The sequence below is a fragment of the Lupinus angustifolius genome, chromosome LG04 (assembly GCF_001865875.1).
Source record: "Lupinus angustifolius cultivar Tanjil chromosome LG04, LupAngTanjil_v1.0, whole genome shotgun sequence".
NCBI lineage: Eukaryota > Viridiplantae > Streptophyta > Magnoliopsida > Fabales > Fabaceae > Lupinus > Lupinus angustifolius.
In genome coordinates this window covers 8474908-8493677 of record NC_032012.1, presented here as the reverse complement: position 1 = coordinate 8493677, position 18770 = coordinate 8474908, and the positions used below count along the sequence as shown (strand labels likewise).

General features: G+C 34.1%; 1 protein-coding gene across 1 annotated transcript; it reads right to left on the bottom strand.

Annotated features, from left to right (window-relative positions):
- On the bottom strand, nucleotides 500-4773 carry LOC109345530 (probable UDP-arabinose 4-epimerase 3). The gene is made up of 11 exons (XM_019584587.1): nucleotides 4524-4773; nucleotides 3451-3595; nucleotides 3049-3173; nucleotides 2833-2946; nucleotides 2644-2751; nucleotides 2440-2531; nucleotides 2130-2271; nucleotides 1938-2032; nucleotides 1530-1659; nucleotides 1015-1159; nucleotides 500-929 (listed from the first exon to the last, which is right to left on the bottom strand). Exons 2-11 carry the CDS (start codon nucleotides 3512-3514, stop codon nucleotides 694-696), a joined length of 1251 nt encoding a protein of 416 aa, XP_019440132.1. The 5' UTR covers nucleotides 3515-3595; nucleotides 4524-4773; the 3' UTR covers nucleotides 500-693.

Below are 18770 nucleotides of genomic sequence, written 5' to 3'. Positions count from 1 at the left end.
ATTAATATACAATGGAAGTCGTGTTTAGGGTACACGACTTCCATGGAGAGAGAATATGTCAGGAAGTCGTGGATGGGATCCACGACTTCCCCAAAATCGTGGATCCCATCCACGACTTTCTCCACGAACCATCCACGACTTTCCTAAAAATACACTACTTCCATAAATATTTTGAAACATATACCAAACGTGTGATAGTGTAGTCAAACTACACTATCCACGTAAATTTTCCTTAAAATGTACTTTTGAGGGCACTCCTTTTTTACACTGAATTTCTTCATTTCATTTAATGCTTTTTCTTCCAAAGTAAAAACTAAGAAGTCCTTATATAATTCCAAAACATGATTTTTTTTTTATAAATCTGAAAAGTGTCTAAAAATGTAGGAAAAGTGTCACTAAATATGTAGGACAGAGTTTAAGGAACAAATTATTGCAATTCAGCATTGGCTTCACTAGGATAGAATGCCACCAGATAATTTATATAGGCCAATTCCTTGGATAGAAGAAAGCTATAACTGAGTCAGGGCATTATTCTATTATTGAATCATTATGTATCAATACATATAAGTAATTAAGTATACTAAATGAACTACTAACTCCCTAAGAAACAAAAATCCTCAGCTCCATGTATTAGAGGAATAAAATGAAGGGAAACTGATATGGTTGCTATGCTAATAAAGCTCTCTATAAACTTCATATCACAGATGAAACGCCATAACCATCGCGATGAGATTTCTGCCATTTCCATGCAACTTGTAAGCTCTTCTCCAGGTCGGTGTGTTGTGCAGTCCAATTCAGTTCAAGTCTGATCTTAGTAGGATCACTATACACTTCAGCATAATCACCGGGCCGACGAGGAAGAAAGTCAACTTCGATGTTCGCCCCTGTAGCCTTTTTACAAGCATCCACAAACTCCTTCACTGATCTACCTGATAAACAAAGAAATATGTGAATTAACTATCAAGAAAATCAAAGCACTATTGTCCATATATTGTAAGTGTTAATAAAACCTACCCTTTCCAGTGCCAACATTGTAGATTCCAACTTTAGCAGGTTGTGCCTTTTCAAGAGCTTTGACATGAGCATCAACCAGGTCAGTTACATCAATGTAATCTCTAATGCATGTTCCATCACTTGTCTTATAGTCTGTTCCTCTAACCTGCAAGGTAGCCGATTAGTTTACAAACAAAACTCTTGAAGCTTTCAAGTTTGTGGAGAATGCCGATTAATGTGAAATAGGCGTGTGTTCTATAATGGGATTATGGGGAATTTAATGGCTTAAACTTCTCTCAAAATTAAAACTAAGTAAAAAACTTATAGCCAAATCAGTTCAAATTTTCTTAGTGAGCTAATAAAGAAATATCTACATACCAAAATATCTGTAAAAAAATACAATTTTGTTACGCTTTAGCGGCTAAAAAGAGACAGGCACACACTACTTTTCAGGAATGCAATGACCGAGCCAATACCTTAAATGGCTACTAAAGCAGTCAAAATTAGCCAAAAGTCGAAGGACAATATGAGCGTACCTTTAAGCCAGGTGTAATACCACGAGCTGCATCAAAGCAGGCACCAGAAATTCGACCATGCTCTCGCAGTTCAGGTCTTGGAGCCTCACCTAATCTGCCCTCAGGATCTGATCCAATCACATTGAAGTATCTGTATGTTCCAAAAGAAAAGTTCTAAGTAATTACCACAATAGCTGATTCTGATTCACAACATTGAAGTCAAGTTCTATCAATTAGTTATCTATCACCCAAAGTCAGACCTCAAACCATGTATCAATAGTCCAAGGTCACGCCTATTGCAAGGTTTCCACATATTTGAGGCATTCCAAGAATCATTAACAATTTAAGAAACAAAGGTCACAATGAATCAAATATGTATGAGGTATTTAAAATAAGGGAGTAGTCAGAAATGTAATTGTAAATACAAACCTCAGAATCATCACTGCCATCTCGGAATTTTTGGAAAAATCAAGTATGATATCTTCTGCCATCTTCTTGGCTTTTCCATACGGATTAATTGGTTTCTGAAATTGAAGAGCATCAAATTCAGCACTACATTCTCACATGCATTAAAGCCATTACAGGATGCAATGAAGAAAAATAGTACTTAAGATTTTTCACCTGATCTGTTACTTCTGTAATAGGCATCTTTTCAGGCTCTCCATATGTTGCACATGTACTAGAATATATCAATGTCTTCACACCATATTTAGCCATACTCTCCAATACCAACAATGTATTCGACGTAATATTGTGATAATACCTGTCAAACAAGAAAGAGAGATTATATAAATTAAGAATGTCAATTTGTAACTAAAAAACACAATTTGTTATACATGCTACTTTGGTAGACCGAAAAAGTCAGACAAATGCGACTTTACACAACTTGTTCAACTGAGAATGTCCTTCGATGAAAGCTTTAAGTACTTACTTAAGAGGGTTAAGTGTGCTTTCTCCCACATAAGCAACAGCAGCAAAGTGCATCACAGCATCAAATTTATTCTCCGAAAATATTTTATCAACCTGATAACCAGTCAAGTCGACAAAATTTTGGGCATTCTCCAGCATACGTTTCGATCGACGTTAAAATTTAAAACTAAAATATTTTTGCAACAAGGAAAGATTATTAGGATACTGATTTCGCATCTCCCAAATCAGCATATATAAATTGAAGTCTTCCAGGTTCTAGAAATAAGTTCTGAAGGACCTTAACTGCACCCAAATTTCCTCGTGACAGATTATCCTGCCAGGAAGAAAATTTGTTATGTCGATAGCATTGTAGCAGTGTATTTGACTTAATCAAATTATTATTGAAAAGACATACTACTATGGTGACACGATAAGAATCCTTCAAAAGTCGTAGTGTAGCATGTGAGCCAATATAGCCCGCACCTCCTGTTACTAAAACATGAGTGACCCCAGCTTCTTGAACGGAAAACTGAAAAAAGCAAAAGAGAAAAATAAGCAAACAAAATGAATAAAATGGTGAAACAGCTATAGACTTAGAAATGACAATAAGATCATGTGATATAGGGATTACCGGACTCGGGGAATTCAAAGATGGATATCTTTTGATCATGACAATGCACAATGTTGTCAATACAGCAGCAAGAAAAACTTTTCCAACAAAGTTCCCCTTTGTTTTTGAATCCAAGTAATCTATTCCTAAAAGAGAATCAAATATGATGATAGAAAATTAGTAAACAACAAAGAAACATGATATAAATCACAGAACTATGAATATTAAGAATTTACAAACACCTTATGCCATACACTTGCGTATTACCTATCATATACTCTAACTCATGTGCTAGAACAGGCAAAGCTTTTCCCTTCTTATTTTTTTAATTGATGATGTAAACAAGCTTCATTAGCTATAAATAGAGAATCGGTTAAACACTTAAACTACCATTGGGCTCAAATTTGGAAGCCATAACATTACCTCCTCCTATTGACATAGACCTGGTTGCCCTTGGCTGAGTTCTTGACGTACCAAAATTTAGCATTTGCAAAATCAATAACGTATTATTCCCCGAGATCAATGATCACATCAAGCTCCACTCTCCAGAAGGATCTTGAGTGATATGCTGCAGTGGAAATCAGACCAAGTAAGTTTTGCTTTCTCTCTCGGGAGCGAAAACAACCATGAAGTTAAAAATGAATAATCGGTAGAACGAAAATAAATGTATGGCCCTGAGATACACAGAAAAATGTAAAGAGATTGACTTTGAAGCGAAACCAAAAAAAGGTTAAAACAAAACCAGGAACACAGGATTCCAGTTGTAGGCCACGACCAAAAGTTGAAAACAAAGGATTTGAAAAGTTCAGAACTTCAGATACTAAAGAGCATAAAACTTTAGCAAACAAAAAAGAACCAAAGCAGTTCACTAATAAATTCAAAAATACAAATCTAATGATAGAGAACATATCTAGAATTGCAAGATCCAGAGAGCCCTGGTAGAAGAAAATCATGTGATATGGAAAGCAAACAAAAGACATACATGATACAACATATTTCACAAAAACTACAAAAAAAGACACCCTATGCAACACATTACACAATATTGGTAATAGACATGCACATGAATTGTGTCAGAGTATGTGAGACAGAAAAACACAAAGGAGAAAAAGGACCACTTTTCATCCCTTCACAAGTGTTCAAAAACAGACATCCAACAATGTAGACAACCTATGAGATTGAGAAAACATCTTCAAAATTTAAATCTTTACCCAATAGTTGGAAGTTGTAACTAAATAATACACAGTTTGAAGATTTAACACATGATAGGGAAACATAAACAAAAAAAATATCATCACTCCAACCAACAAAATTCAATATTGAACAAACGATTAAAATTCTAAAATTAGACAAAAAAAAACCTTTTTCTTCTGTAGTGTTACTAATTTATAATAAACCTTAAAAACAAGCCTAAGCTAAGAAAACACAGAGAATAAGCAGAGAAGATCTCAGTGAAAAAAACAAATGAAATTAAAAAAAAAGAAGAAAAGGGTCACCTTATAGAGTTACCCAGAAGAGCATAAGATATTAGAATGATAAAAAGAATAAAACTTGAATGGTTTCAAGTTTGAAGGGAATTAAGATAGAAAATGGAAAGATTGGTATTGGGAGTAGAAGAGAAGATAGAATGAAAAAGAGAAAGAGAGAAGGTAGAAGGTGTGGAATTGTTGTTATGAGATGTGTAGAAATTGAGAGAAAAAGAGTCAGAGAATGTGAAGGTTTTGGGTTATAATAATAGGTGAACACTTCTCTGCATCAAAGATGAAGATATTTGGTAGTGAGTTTAATATTAATCATATAACTTTTGGCATCATTTAATATTTATGTATCGAATAATGTTATATATTTCTACTGAATTCTTTTACTGACAAAGATGTAATACATGTTACTTGTAAATCAACATTCACCAAATAAAGTATTGTCTTTTGATATATGTTATTTTATTATGGATATGAGAATTTAGTAAAATGATATATCATTTTCTTTATATCTTACTTCTAAATAGCTACTAAATAACTAAATACTTTGTTGACTTATTTAATATGTTAAATATATCATTTTTTTGTGTGGTTAAAATGTATAATTTTATTTAATGGGTAAGGAATTAATTCTTTTCGGAGAGTGTGCATATCTCTTTCAATAAGTGTCGTTCACTAAAATATAACTATTGACTTTTTGATCATCTTAGGGAGCTAATAAAATCTTATATCATTAAACCAATACGCCATTGTATGTGAAATAGAATATAGGTCCATTGTCCACATAATTTCTTATAAAATATTTTGCATATGTGAATCTATTAATTGTTCAAAACATGTGGCCCCATTGATGAGATATTTGTTTAGCAAAATATATAATACAAACTACATAGCAAAGTCATGTCATCTTGTCACTTTTTTTTTTTTTTTGCTATTAATTAAAGGTATCTCTTCATTGTATGAGTAAGGAATTAATTTTTTTGGATACGTGATTGTCTCTCTTAATAAGTATCGCTCATAAAAATCGAATTATTAACGTTTTATTATCTCTCACTTTGTTAAATTCATTCATTCCCTAATTTCTAAACTCCTCTATACTTCGTTCATTTTAGGAAATAATTCTCCTCGTGCTCAAGCTTCCATTTATTCTACCCCCTCTCATATTTAGCAACAACTTATAAATAAGAAATATGTCATAATATTTATCATATATTAGAATTGGCTAGGATTGATCTAGCAATCAAAGATAGTTATGTTAGGATCAATTATATCATTATGAGTAATAATGATATTAAAATTCTATTTATCTTTTGTTATCGATGGACCAATAAAAGTAATATTTTATATTTTGAATAACTTTGATATATCACTTTAAAATTAATCTTATAATATTACAATTCTTTATTTTATCTCTTCATTATTTCCTACATATAATCCTCCAATTCATCACTTTATATATTTTGTAATATTCCTACAAAATGTTTTTAATTTTTTTACCCTCTTAGATATATTCTTTGGATATTTATAAATAACATTGATTAATTTATTTAAGCTTTTAGTATATCATAATCATTAATATACTATGAGAACATGATTCTCTTTTGAAGGAAGTCATTATATACGATAAAATCTAATCTGCCAAGATGGAAAAGGAGTTTATGCATGTGAGCCACTTGATACTAAATGGTACACACTTTTGTTTTTCCCATCAATTAATTTCTTTGGCCACTAAGGAATTGAAGGTCGCAATTTAATTTGCTACCGAAAAAAATGAAACCACGTAACAAAATGTGCATTACTTCATATACTACTTATTTTATTATTCTAACCAATGAAAAATAAATGGTATATGTAGTAATACAAACTTTGGAACAAAAGATGTGATTCTGCAAAAATATGTGTATAATGAGAGGATAATAGATGTTTAATTTGATTATGAAATTATAGGTGAAGATTGAATTTTCAATGCCTATCTTGAAATGCAACTTTTAGTTTTTTCTTATAGGTGAGGGAACCAAAATGGTAAGGGATATTGTTGGATCTTGCCCTTGTACTCTTTTGATTGCATCCAAATTCCATATTCTCAAGATATTAATGTAGAATATTCCGTTCCAAGCTATATACTTTAATATCAATCTTAACAAAGTCAATGTCAAACCATACATTTATAGAGGAAGGAAAGACAAGTTTAAGGAAATGTTAGTGTTCATTTTCTCTTGGAGATTGTGACGGTGGAACTAAAATAATTAAACACCTTATATTTATTAGTGCTATAAAACTTATCACCGCCGATACGATTGGTTCAACTGTGAATTGAGTATCTTACCGATTTTGCATATAAAATGGATTAGTTCGATTTGACTCTGTCGATTTAAGCCTAAAACCAATTATTCAAATGGTTGGATCGGCCGAGTCAATCAATTATTTTTTAAAAACAACCAAAATGATATCATTTTGAGATGAGAAAAAAATCAAATATTTTCAACTTATTTATAGTTATATTTGTCATTTGTTAATTTATATTATAGCAAACTATTCATTATTTAATTAAATTTTAAATTTATTGTAATTATTAAAACATAATACATATGTTGTTTGGGGATATTTTTAACTTATTTGTAACATTTTATGGTAGTGAAATATTATTTATTGGTTATTTAATTACATATGATAATATTTTTAAATTTCGAATATATAATAGTTATTAAATAATATTAGTTAATATTATGATTTTTAGAATTTTAAATATAAACTGAGCTGAGTCAATTGGTCTAACCATTGACTCACCAGTCTAACCTGTGACTCATTGACTCAGTATCCTGATATAATAATGGGATTCACTGTGTTTTGTTTTGATTTGTAGGTTGAGTAAAGTTGGAAAACAGCCTCAAACTCTTCATCTATTAAGTGTTAACAAATTTGAAAGGAAAATCTAATACATGACTTGAAAATAGCCTCACATGTATATTTTAGGTAAATGCTATTCATAGAATAGTATAAGTATTTACCATATCACTTGAAATCTAGCAGGTTTAGACATTAATTGTCTAGATCTGAAGCAACTTGCAAGTGTATCAAACAACGGGGTGTTGGTTCAAATGGTATATGTTTGATTCCCCTTAAGCAAGAATCCGGGTTCGAGTCTTCTGACTAAGCAAAAGATAAGACATAGGTTTGTTGCAAAAAATGGATTGAATCTGGGGTAGGAGGAAACCCTAGAATAAGACATTCTATTAGTGGATCCAATTAATCAGTGTCATTATCTGTTCTACAATCTGGTTTAGAGATATTCCTAAGATCACAACTTTTGGTTTCTTCAGATGTTGAGAAGAGGGCTTTGAGATTTCCTAGTAGATTTTATATAAATATATAATGCAAGGTAAGGTGGAAATTAAATATTTAATCATGCATGAAGCAACATAGTTTAAAAGGAATGTTAGAGTCACCAATATTTTTATGATCATCTGGTCCTAACTTTTTTAAGCATAAATGACATAATTAATATCCAACATGCATGTCTTTTGTAAAGCTCTCATATCAGCTGAAATGGAACTTGTATTGCTTGTGGACATTGTGCTTAGAGATATAAGACCATTTTAAGCATTAAATATGGGAATTTGTAGACACCAAAACAAACACTTGAACAACAAGGCATTGGTCAAGTGGTATAAGGCCTCACTGAATCCTCAATATTGATAATTCGATTTCTGGGAGTGACACTTGTTGGGAGGGACAACCACTAACAACAATATGGATCACCCATGATTTTAAATTGTTGTTCGCAACTACAATTGTGTTGTATCAGCCGCATTTTTGCCTGATTAAAAAGATAAACTATCATTAAACTCATCAATCATTGTGTTGTGCAATGACTCATATCTCTAGATAACAGCAATACAAGTTATGGGCTTGGGCTGATGTAAAATGGTTGGGGTAGAGGGCTATATATATTGATGTTATGTAAACCTATTGTAACAAGGAGAAGAATAGTAAAACACTAATCCTTATTCTCTAATAATATATAGTGGTAGCCGCTCAACGCTCCCGGGGACGTAGGCACAATTGGCCGAACCTCGTTACCAAATCTCTTGTGTTATTCTCTTGTCTCTATACTCTTTAATATTTGATTGTTCGCTTGTTCCCAACAATTGGTATCAGATGGCTCTTAACCCAGGTGCCAAATTCGAGGTGGGGAAGTTCGATGGAACTGGTAATTTCGGATTGTGGCAAAGGAGGGTTAAGGATGTGTTGGCTCAACAAGGTCTATCAAAGGCGCTGCATGAGAATAAACCAGAGGGTATGGATCAACTGGATTGGGAAGAGTTGAAGGAGAAGGCTGCGGGAACCATACGACTCTGTCTATCAGATGAGGTGATGTATCATGTTATAGATCTGACATCACCAACAGAGGTGTGGGACACATTAGAGAAGCGGTTCATGTCCAAGTCTCTAACAAATAAGTTGTATTTGAAACAGAGGCTCTATGGCCTAAAGATGCATGAAGGTGCTGATTTGCAACAACATCTCAACAGTTTTAATCAAGTGATCAATGACTTGCAGAAACTTGATGTGAAGGTTGATGATGAGGACAAAGCAATAATATTAATGTGTTCTTTGCCAAATTCCTATGAACACTTGGTGACAACATTGACGTACGGGAAAGACTCAATCAAACTGGATGAGATACTTTTGTCCCACACTCAAAGAAGACAGAATGTAGGTGAAGGGTCTCAGGGTGATGGTCTGTATGTGAAAGGGAGCCAAGTGCGTGGGAGGAGACAAGGCAGATGAGGTCCTGCCAAAGGGAAAAGACCAACTTCCAGGGGCAGAACACCAGTAGAGTGCTACAAGTGCAAACAGACTGGGCATTATAAAAAGGATTGTCCCAATGAATGGAGTCCAAGCAAGCCGGTGGGGAATGATGGGGTATCTACATCTGCAAATGTGGCACAGAAAGATGACTCTGGTTACAATAGTGAAGTTGATCTACTATCTGTATCATCAAATCATAGTACAGATGAGTGGATACTTGACACTGGTTGTTCCCACCACATGACGCCTAACATGGAATGGTTCACCACATACAAGGCAAGCAATTTTGGTTACGTGTATCTCAGAAATAATAAAGCATGTGAGATTATTGGTATGGGAGAACTCAGAATTGTGATGGATGATGGTGTAGTGAAGACGTTATGTGAGGTTAGGCACATACCAGATTTGAAGAAGAATTTGGTTTCTTTGGGGACATTGCAGGCCAAAGGGTTTAGCTATAGAGCTGATGGGGACAGTGATATTCTTCGAGTATGCAAAGGTGCTCTGACTGTGATGAAGGGTAAAAGGACTGCAGGGAACACTTACAAGTTGTTAGGGAGAACAGTTGTAGGTGGAGTTGCTGGAGTGGCTGAAGAGATCTCAGTAGATTCAGACCATGGTGCTACAAAATTATGGCACATGCGTTTGGGACACATGAGTGTGCGTGGTATGACAGAACTATGCAAAAGAGGACTGTTGAGGGGAGTCAGCAAATGCAAGCTAGATTTGTGCAAGTATTGTGTGCTTGGGAAACAAACACGAGTTAGTTTCAAGGCTGGCCAACACAGGACTCGAGGCATTCTAGATTATGTCCACACTGACGTATGGGGACCCACTCAGGAACCATCCCTAGGAGGTTCTAGGTATTTTGTTACTTTCGTTGATGACTTTTCTCGCAAGGTCTGGGTATATTTTCTGAAGCATAAGTCAGAAGTCTTTGCCAAGTTCAAGGTTTGGAAGGCAGAGGTAGAGAACCAGACTGGTAGAAAAATCAAATACATGAGGTCAGATAATGGTACAGAGTACAAAAACTCACAATTTCAGAAATTCTGTGAGGAACATGGCATTCAGAGACACTTTTCAGTGAAGAAGACTCCTCAGCAGAATGGTGTTGCAGAGAGGATGAATAGAACTCTTACAGAGAGGGCCAGATGTATGAGACTGAATGCTGGACTTTCCAAAGGATTTTGGGCAGAGGCACTTAGTATGGCATGTTATGTCATCAATAGATCACCACGAGCTTCATTGGATGGTAAAGTTGCAGAAGAAGTATGGACAGGTAACCCAGTTAATTATAATATGTTACGCATATTTGGTTGTCCTGCTTATATACATGTACCCAGTGATGAACGATCGAAACTTGATCCTAAGTCAAAGAGGTGTATCTTCATTGGATATACCAAAGGTGTGAAGGGGTTCAAGTTCTGGGATCCAGTTTCCAGAAAGGTGGTGTTGAGCAGAGATGCAGTGTTTGATGAAGATTTCATGATGAAACAGTCAGTTTTGACAGAGGTGCCCATGCCAAATGGAGAGAATTTGGGTTCAAATATGATTCCACTGAGCAATGAAATGGTTCAGGTGAATAAAGGCAAGGAACCATGCACTAGTTCAAGTCAAGAACATGATGATTCTCAGGCAGAGAGTTCAGGTGTGCAGGAGTATCTACTTGCTAGAGACAGGGATAGACGTCCTATCAAACCTCCAGAGAGATATGGCTTTGAGGATATGGCTTCAGTTGCTCTCCATATCAGTTCAGGAGATCCATGTAGCTTTCAAGAGGCTATAAACAGCCAGGAGAAAGAACAATGGATGGGTGCCATGATGGAGGAGATGGAGTCTTTACAGAAGAACCAAACTTGGGAGCTTGTTCCATTGCCCCCAGACAAGCGTGCAGTTGGGTGCAAGTGGGTGTACAAGAGGAAGCCAGCAGTATCAGAAAAAGAAGGGGAAAAATTCAAGGCTCGTCTTGTAGCAAAAGGGTATTCACAGCAGAAGGGGATCGACTACAATGAGATTTTCTCCCCAGTGGTGAGACACACTTCTATCAGGGCAGTGCTTGCCTTGGTAGCCAGCTGGGATATGCACTTAGAACAGATGGATGTGAAGACTGCCTTTCTCCATGGTGAATTAGAGGAGAAAATTTACATGACACAACCAGAGGGGTTCAGTGCAGCTGGACAGAGTCACTTGGTTTGCAAGTTGAAGAAGTCTCTATATGGGTTGAAGCAGTCTCCCAGACAGTGGTACAAGCGGTTTGACACTTATATGTTGAAGCTTGGTTATAAGCGTTGTGAGTATGATTGCTGTGTTTATGTGAGAAGCCTTGACGATGGTTCGTTTATTTTTCTGTTACTTTATGTTGATGATATGTTGATTGCTGCTAATCATTTGAGTGATATCAATGAGCTGAAAGTCATGCTAGGTAAGGAGTTTGACATGAAAGATTTAGGGGCTGCTAGGAAGATTCTTGGGATGGAGATTCACAGGGATAGGGGAGCTAGAAAACTATGGCTCTCCCAGCAAAGCTATGTTGAAAAGATCTTAGAGAGATTTGATATGAGCAATGCTAAAGTAGTGAGCACTCCATTGGCAAATCACTTCAAGCTTTCCCTAGATCAGTGTCCAAAGACAGATGAAGAGAAGAAATACATGTCAAAGGTTCCATATGCCAGTGCAGTGGGTTGCTTGATGTATGCTATGGTTTGTACTAGACCGGACTTGGCACAAGCAGTTAGTCAAGTATGCAAGTACATGTCGAAACCAGGGAAGCAACATTGGGAAGCAGTCAAATGGATTTTCAGATATTTGAAGGGGACTACAGGTCTCGGTATCATGTTTGGCAGCCAACAGAGTAAGCCTTCAGTTATTGGTTATGTTGATTCGGACTATGCAGGAGACTTGGATGATAGAAGGTCCACAACGGGGTTTGTCTTCACCCTTGCAGGTGGACCAATTATGTGGAGATCATCAGTTCAGTCTGTTGTTGCTATGTCCACAACTGAAGCAGAGTACATGGCAGCTGGTGAAGCTTCTAAGGAAGCCTTGTGGCTTATGGGACTAGTAAATGAGTTAGGCATTGAGCAAGGTGGAGTTTCGCTGCATTGTGACAGTCAGAGTGCTATCTTCTTAGCAAAGAATCAGGTGTATCATGCTAGAACCAAACATATTGATGTGAGATTTCATAAGATCAGAGAGTTGGTAGCTTGTGGGCAGATACTATTGCAGAAGGTTCACACTTCAGAAAATGCAGCTGATATGTTAACCAAACCGGTTACTGTGGACAAGTTCAGGCATTGCCTGAGCTTGTTGAACATTCACTGATGATGGACTATGGAGCGCCCCCAACCCAATGGCGGAAGATGGAGATTGATGATATTCGCCAAGGTGGAGATTGTTGTGCAATGACTCATATCTCTAGATAACAGCAATACAAGTTATGGGCTTGGGCTGATGTAAAGGGGTTGGGGTAGAGGGCTATATATATTGATGTTATGTAAACCTAATGTAACAAGGAGAAGAATAGTAAAACACTAATCCTTATTCTCTAATAATATATAGTGGTAGCCGCTCAACGCTCCTGGGGACGTAGGCACAATTGGTCGAACCTCGTTACCAAATCTCTTGTGTTATTCTCTTGTCTCTATACTCTTTACTATTTGATTGTTCGCTTGTTCCCAACACATTGTTTTCATTTTCTATCATAATTTGATTAACATTGCTTCACACTTCACTTTACTACTTTCCACTCTCAATTAGGACGATCATGTTCATCATCCCATATATTCTCAAGCTACATGATCACAATAACCCAAAATAAATACAATATTAGGAAGAAAAAAATAGCAGCAATATGAATACATGTCCAAACTTCATATTTTCTAGAAACATAAGTTTATCTCACAAGTCTAAGTTTAGGTACAAATATAAAATAAAAAAAACTCAAATGAAGCCTCAAGTTTAGGTCTAATTTTGTATTTTTTTTTACTTGTGTGTGACAATTAATATAACAGTCAAAAGGGTTATAAAAGAGATATAAACACAAGATTATATGTGGCTTTGCTTGAACTTGAAATGAACTTAAAGGGTGTGTGGCATAGGATCTATAAATGATCCCTCAAATAAAGGCCATTTGATTGAACAAGTTATACCCATTGGAAGTAAAGTCATTTTTATCACATGGGATAGGCCCACTGGCCTATAACCCAAGGGATTACTCATGTTTTTCAGTGTGCATCAATAGATCAAGTAGTAATAAAGAATGGACATGACATCTTCAAAATTTTGTGTCACATTATGTCTCATTCTAATTAAAATATAACAACTAAATAAGAAAAATAATTATAAAAATAATAATAATTTATGATTGATTTTGGAATATGTTGACATAAATTTTTAGGACATGTCACTAAAGGGTCTTTGATTTGCAATTTCCAATGTTCATAATGTAATATAAATTGAACATGCCCACATTTGCCACTAGAAATGGGTCTTTTCTCATTTGCTTGGTTTACTTTTTCCTTCAGGCTTTTATGCTTTTCAAATTAATTGCAGGTGAAGTAAAGATACTAGTTACATGATAATTGCAATAATGATAAAATAAATGTCACGGTATGTCTCTTATCTTCATGGATTCTCAATTTATCTTCATGTTTGAAGCTTATCTCTTAATTTTGTTTGGGACACCTTATGTCTTCAAACATTTTTAGTAATATAATTTTAGTTCTTTCTACCAAGTTTTTATTCAAAAACAAAAAACTAGTGAGAATAACTTATCACAATTTTTTTGGGTACTACTAAGGGTATCCCCTCATCTTTCTGTGTCAGGAGCTAATGTCTTTCAAGGTTTGTGACTGTCTCTCCCAACAAGTATCGCTCTAAGGAATCGAACCCTGCAACCGTGGGAATCCAATAAAACATTATATCACTGGACTAATGTCTTGTTGGTGATAAATGGGTAACATAGTCATGTTACCCACTGTATATTAGTTTATAGACGTAAACTTAATAAATAGGGTAAATTTGAATAACCTTATGAATTCCATGATGGAAAATGCATCTCAGCAATAAAGATATATTATGAAGAAAATGTCTTTAGGCTTTTGATGGAATTGATAAGAAGTCTAATTCCCGTTTCAAATTCCCCTCTTATAAATGAATAATAGATACCAAAACAACTTTATCTTATTTAGATTAATAAGGGTTCAATGTAACTTTAGAATTCTGATAGCTAGAGTCATTAAAATGTGGTTAGAATATTTACCAAAAATAATAATATGTATACATGATTGTGATGACAAATGTTATTGTAGATATGACAGTTAAGATATACTGTATGAGTGTATGGGATACATTTTTTTTTGAGTTTTCTAATGCTAAAATTAGTGTACGTGTGAGTGGTGAAGGTCCATAGCCTGTAATAAAATTCTACAGCTAAGGCTATTAAGTAGGCACTGTGGTTGGTGCCTTGGTAGTTGGGTGCAATTGAACCCCAAGATATCGGGTAGATTTCTCTTGTCCCAAAAAATGTATTACTTCATATGTCACTACTTATGATCGATTAAAAAAATTATGTAATTATTAAACTTTTAACTTACATTTTATGTTACAGCAGATGTGCTCCCCATCCGATCGGATATAAAGTCACTTTGTCTTCTTCCTATTGGTTTGTTTCTTAGTATTAAAAACGCAGCTGACTAATTCTAAGATGAAGAAAACAAGCCCCAAGCTATAATTTATATCTTGATCTACATTTAAAAATGAAAACAATATATGATCCACATGAAAAGGGCAACAACCTTCGATTAATTATATCAGATTTGGTGTTAGGGGTTCACTTTTTTCGTCTATATTAAAATATTTGTTTATAAAAGAATATTATCAAGTGTACTTAAAGTAGTGTTTAAGAAAACAAAAATGCTCATTTTATATTAGGAAATGACAAATTTAACATGTCAAAAATATTCATTTTCTCCTTTTACATTCCTTAACAAGTGATTATAAGGCACCCTAACAAGACCTAACTCAATCTTTAAAGTTAGCTTAAGATATCGGTCATGTATAAATCTTATAAAAACTATATTTATCCATTACATATTGAATATATGATCATGATACACCCTAGACCCATCAAGCTCACATCCTATTATATTATTAGCTTTGATATCATGTTAAAAAGTTAAGCTTAATTTGACACCAGAAGATAATTCAAGCTATGAGGGATGTCTAGAGTTATATGTGGCCATTGTCCATTCCATGTGGAATCTCAAAAATGTGCATGGAAAAAAAATGGTAGAGGTGAAAATCACTTATGTTCTCTATTATGTTTTGAAATGGATTAATCTTTAGTCTTTAGTCATTTGTTAGAAGACACTCTTAATGAATAAAAATAGTATGAAGATACTAGAGTTTTGCTTAAATTAGTATAGTGTTTATGAAATAAATTATGGTGATTATGATTGAATGACACTAATGATGAAAAACCATTATGATATATTTCACTATTAATTAAATGACATTCATGGTTTAAATAAATAGATTCAAATTAATTATGAATGATCTAGTGGTGTAAGGCTTTGCTAAATCCCAAAATCAAAAATTCAATTTATGAGAGCAACATTTGTTAAGAGGATCAGTCACGAATCCAAAAATTAAACTATGAAGTGGAGCCCTACTTTGACATAGTTTTAGGGTTGAGTAGAATGTGTTAATCACATCTTCAAAACCACACAGGTGGCATGCATGATCATAGCCGTCCATTAGTCTCAATTTTTTAAGGGCTATGATGGGTGAAGGAGTGACGTGTCAACACGTTATGGCCCTTATCAAGTGTCTCGCGTGCCCATGAACACCGTTGTCACAAATAAATTATTTTAATGCATTTGGGTCTTAAATATTTCACTAGAGAGTGTGAAGGGTTGGTATTTTAATAAGTACCCATATGGATAATTGTTTAATATATAATCAAATTATATGATATACTTTATATTTATATTTTATGTATATATCATTAAATTGGAGGCCTGCTTCACATGCTAGGATGCTGCTGATGATTCTTAGTGGGAAGACAAATTCCTTGTTATTTGTATTGTATTAGGAATGGAGATTAATTGTTTTATCCGTGTCCTCCACTGAAATTTTGATACCTATTAAAAAATGTAAGTAATCAGAAATAGAGCTAAAATAATATGTTATTTTTTATTAAGTGTAAAAAATTTATTGGATGAGACATAAATATAGACAAACTTTTAGAACAAATTAATGATCTATTTTCGTGGACAAAGATCATTTGTCCTAAATAGTGTCACACATTCTGTTCTAAGTCAATTAGAGGCTATTTTTTATTACTTTTTGTTTTTAATTTTTTTATTCACATATCAATATGTAATTGATTTGAGACAGAGAATGAGATACAATTGAGAATACGTTATCATCATCCCTATTCTTGTATTATAGTATGAAAGAATCCGAGTTCAACTTTGTTCCTTTGTAGGGTGTGTGATTGGTTTGTCATGCAAGAACGTGAGGCAAGTATTTGTTGAAACCCAATCCATAATAATGATTTACAAGATGCCACTACTTATATGCTAGCTCCATTTTGTTTTGTGGGATGCACCACTATATAAATATTATTGCACCCTGGTTGCAAGTATTATCATTTAATACTGGTTCTTTCCACCGGTGTAAGATCTCATTGGATCCTCAATATTGAGTGAGTTGAAAAGAATGCTTCATATCTAAGTGAACATGTAAGATGTATGGTTTAAGATTTTGATTAATAATTACTAGTTTAAGGGCTCATGATAAGAATTATTTTATACTTGCTTAGTTATAATATATTAACAATATGAAAAATAATTAACCTATTTTATTTGTTTCAGTGATATAAAAATGAGTTTATGAAGCAATGAGTGCATTACCTTTTTTGTTGAACTTTTCTAAAACTAGCAGCTAGAAACAACAATGGTGGAGGAAATTAAAGTTGGTCAGAAAGATTGCTAATATGAGATTGAAACATGGAAGTTCTGCAGTAAAAGATCACCAATCATACCATATTCCATTAGGCCCACATGGTTGGAATATATATCCCAATCTTGGCCATTTGAAAAATGCCAATTATGTGATTATGATGTATCATAGATAATGTGATCATTTTTTATGAGAATATATTAGAAGAATTGACGTGAGTGGAATTTTTCAATATGCTAAAGTGATATATAAGTTACCTGCATATATATATATATATAGTTAATCTTATATATTTAGAATAAATTCTAATTAAATTCAGGTGTGGGTAGTTATCCAATGGTTGTGACTGTGATGTGATTTTTTTAGCGAATTGCTAAGTCATGAACTCGATACTTGATAGGAGGGACAACCATAAACTTCAAAGTTGATTAATTCCTTAACCAAAAAAGTGAGAGGATACACTTGGTAGTAGCAAAAAATCATACACAAAAGATGTTTGATGAAATTGTCAAAAATCAAAAGGTGTTCAATAATCAAAGGAAGAATTTTTTTAAGGTAAAATCGATTTTGAGTGTTATAATAATCTCAAGGACGGTCACATATAATTTAAATATAGAGATTACTATATTTCAAACAAAAATGTTAATGGGGTGTCTTCTCATGATCACAACCATGCTTCATTGCTTAATCAACTAGTTAAAAGAGTATGGGGGTGATGAATAGTAGAAGGTATAGTTGGCTTAATAGTGATTCATTTGGAGGGTATGTGATATCAAACTCATATGGACAAAAGACCCTTGGGAAGGGAGGGAAAGAGAAAAATAAGGAGTCATAGTTATCTTACCTATATAATAGTAGATTCTGAAAATGTCTCATCAAACATAATAGGTCGATAAAATCACTCAATTTATGATCATTGGTCTATTGAAAAACTTGAATCCTTCAAAATTTTAAGCAAAAATTAAGGTACCCTTTTGTCCCCACATGCCCACATCATGTGGAAGAAAACGTTTCCAAATCTCTTTGTCCAACTAAAAATAAAATAAAATAATACATTAGAGCCTTTAAAAGTGTCTTACATCATCTTATCAAGATTACACACTTAACCGAGACTTAACTTTTGGAACAAAACAAAGGGCATAGAAGTTGATATGACCCTTTACACGAAGACACTAAATTTATATTAATATATAACTTAGATTAAGGTTTTGACATTTTCTAATCATTGTCTTTTATTATTCAGACAAACTACATTAGTTCCTAGTTAATTGCATCTCACAACCTCATCATAATCACTTTTTTCAGATTTGATCAATCGCCAAAAGTTGTCTTAAACATTCCTTGGCTCTTAATTATATTCCTAATATACCTATCTAGTTTTTTTTTATTTCCCACATGTATCGTTACACTAGAGACAATCTTATCCGAGTCAGAAACATTCACAAGTATGTAAGGCTAACTCTCCTGTACTACTTGAATCACCATCAA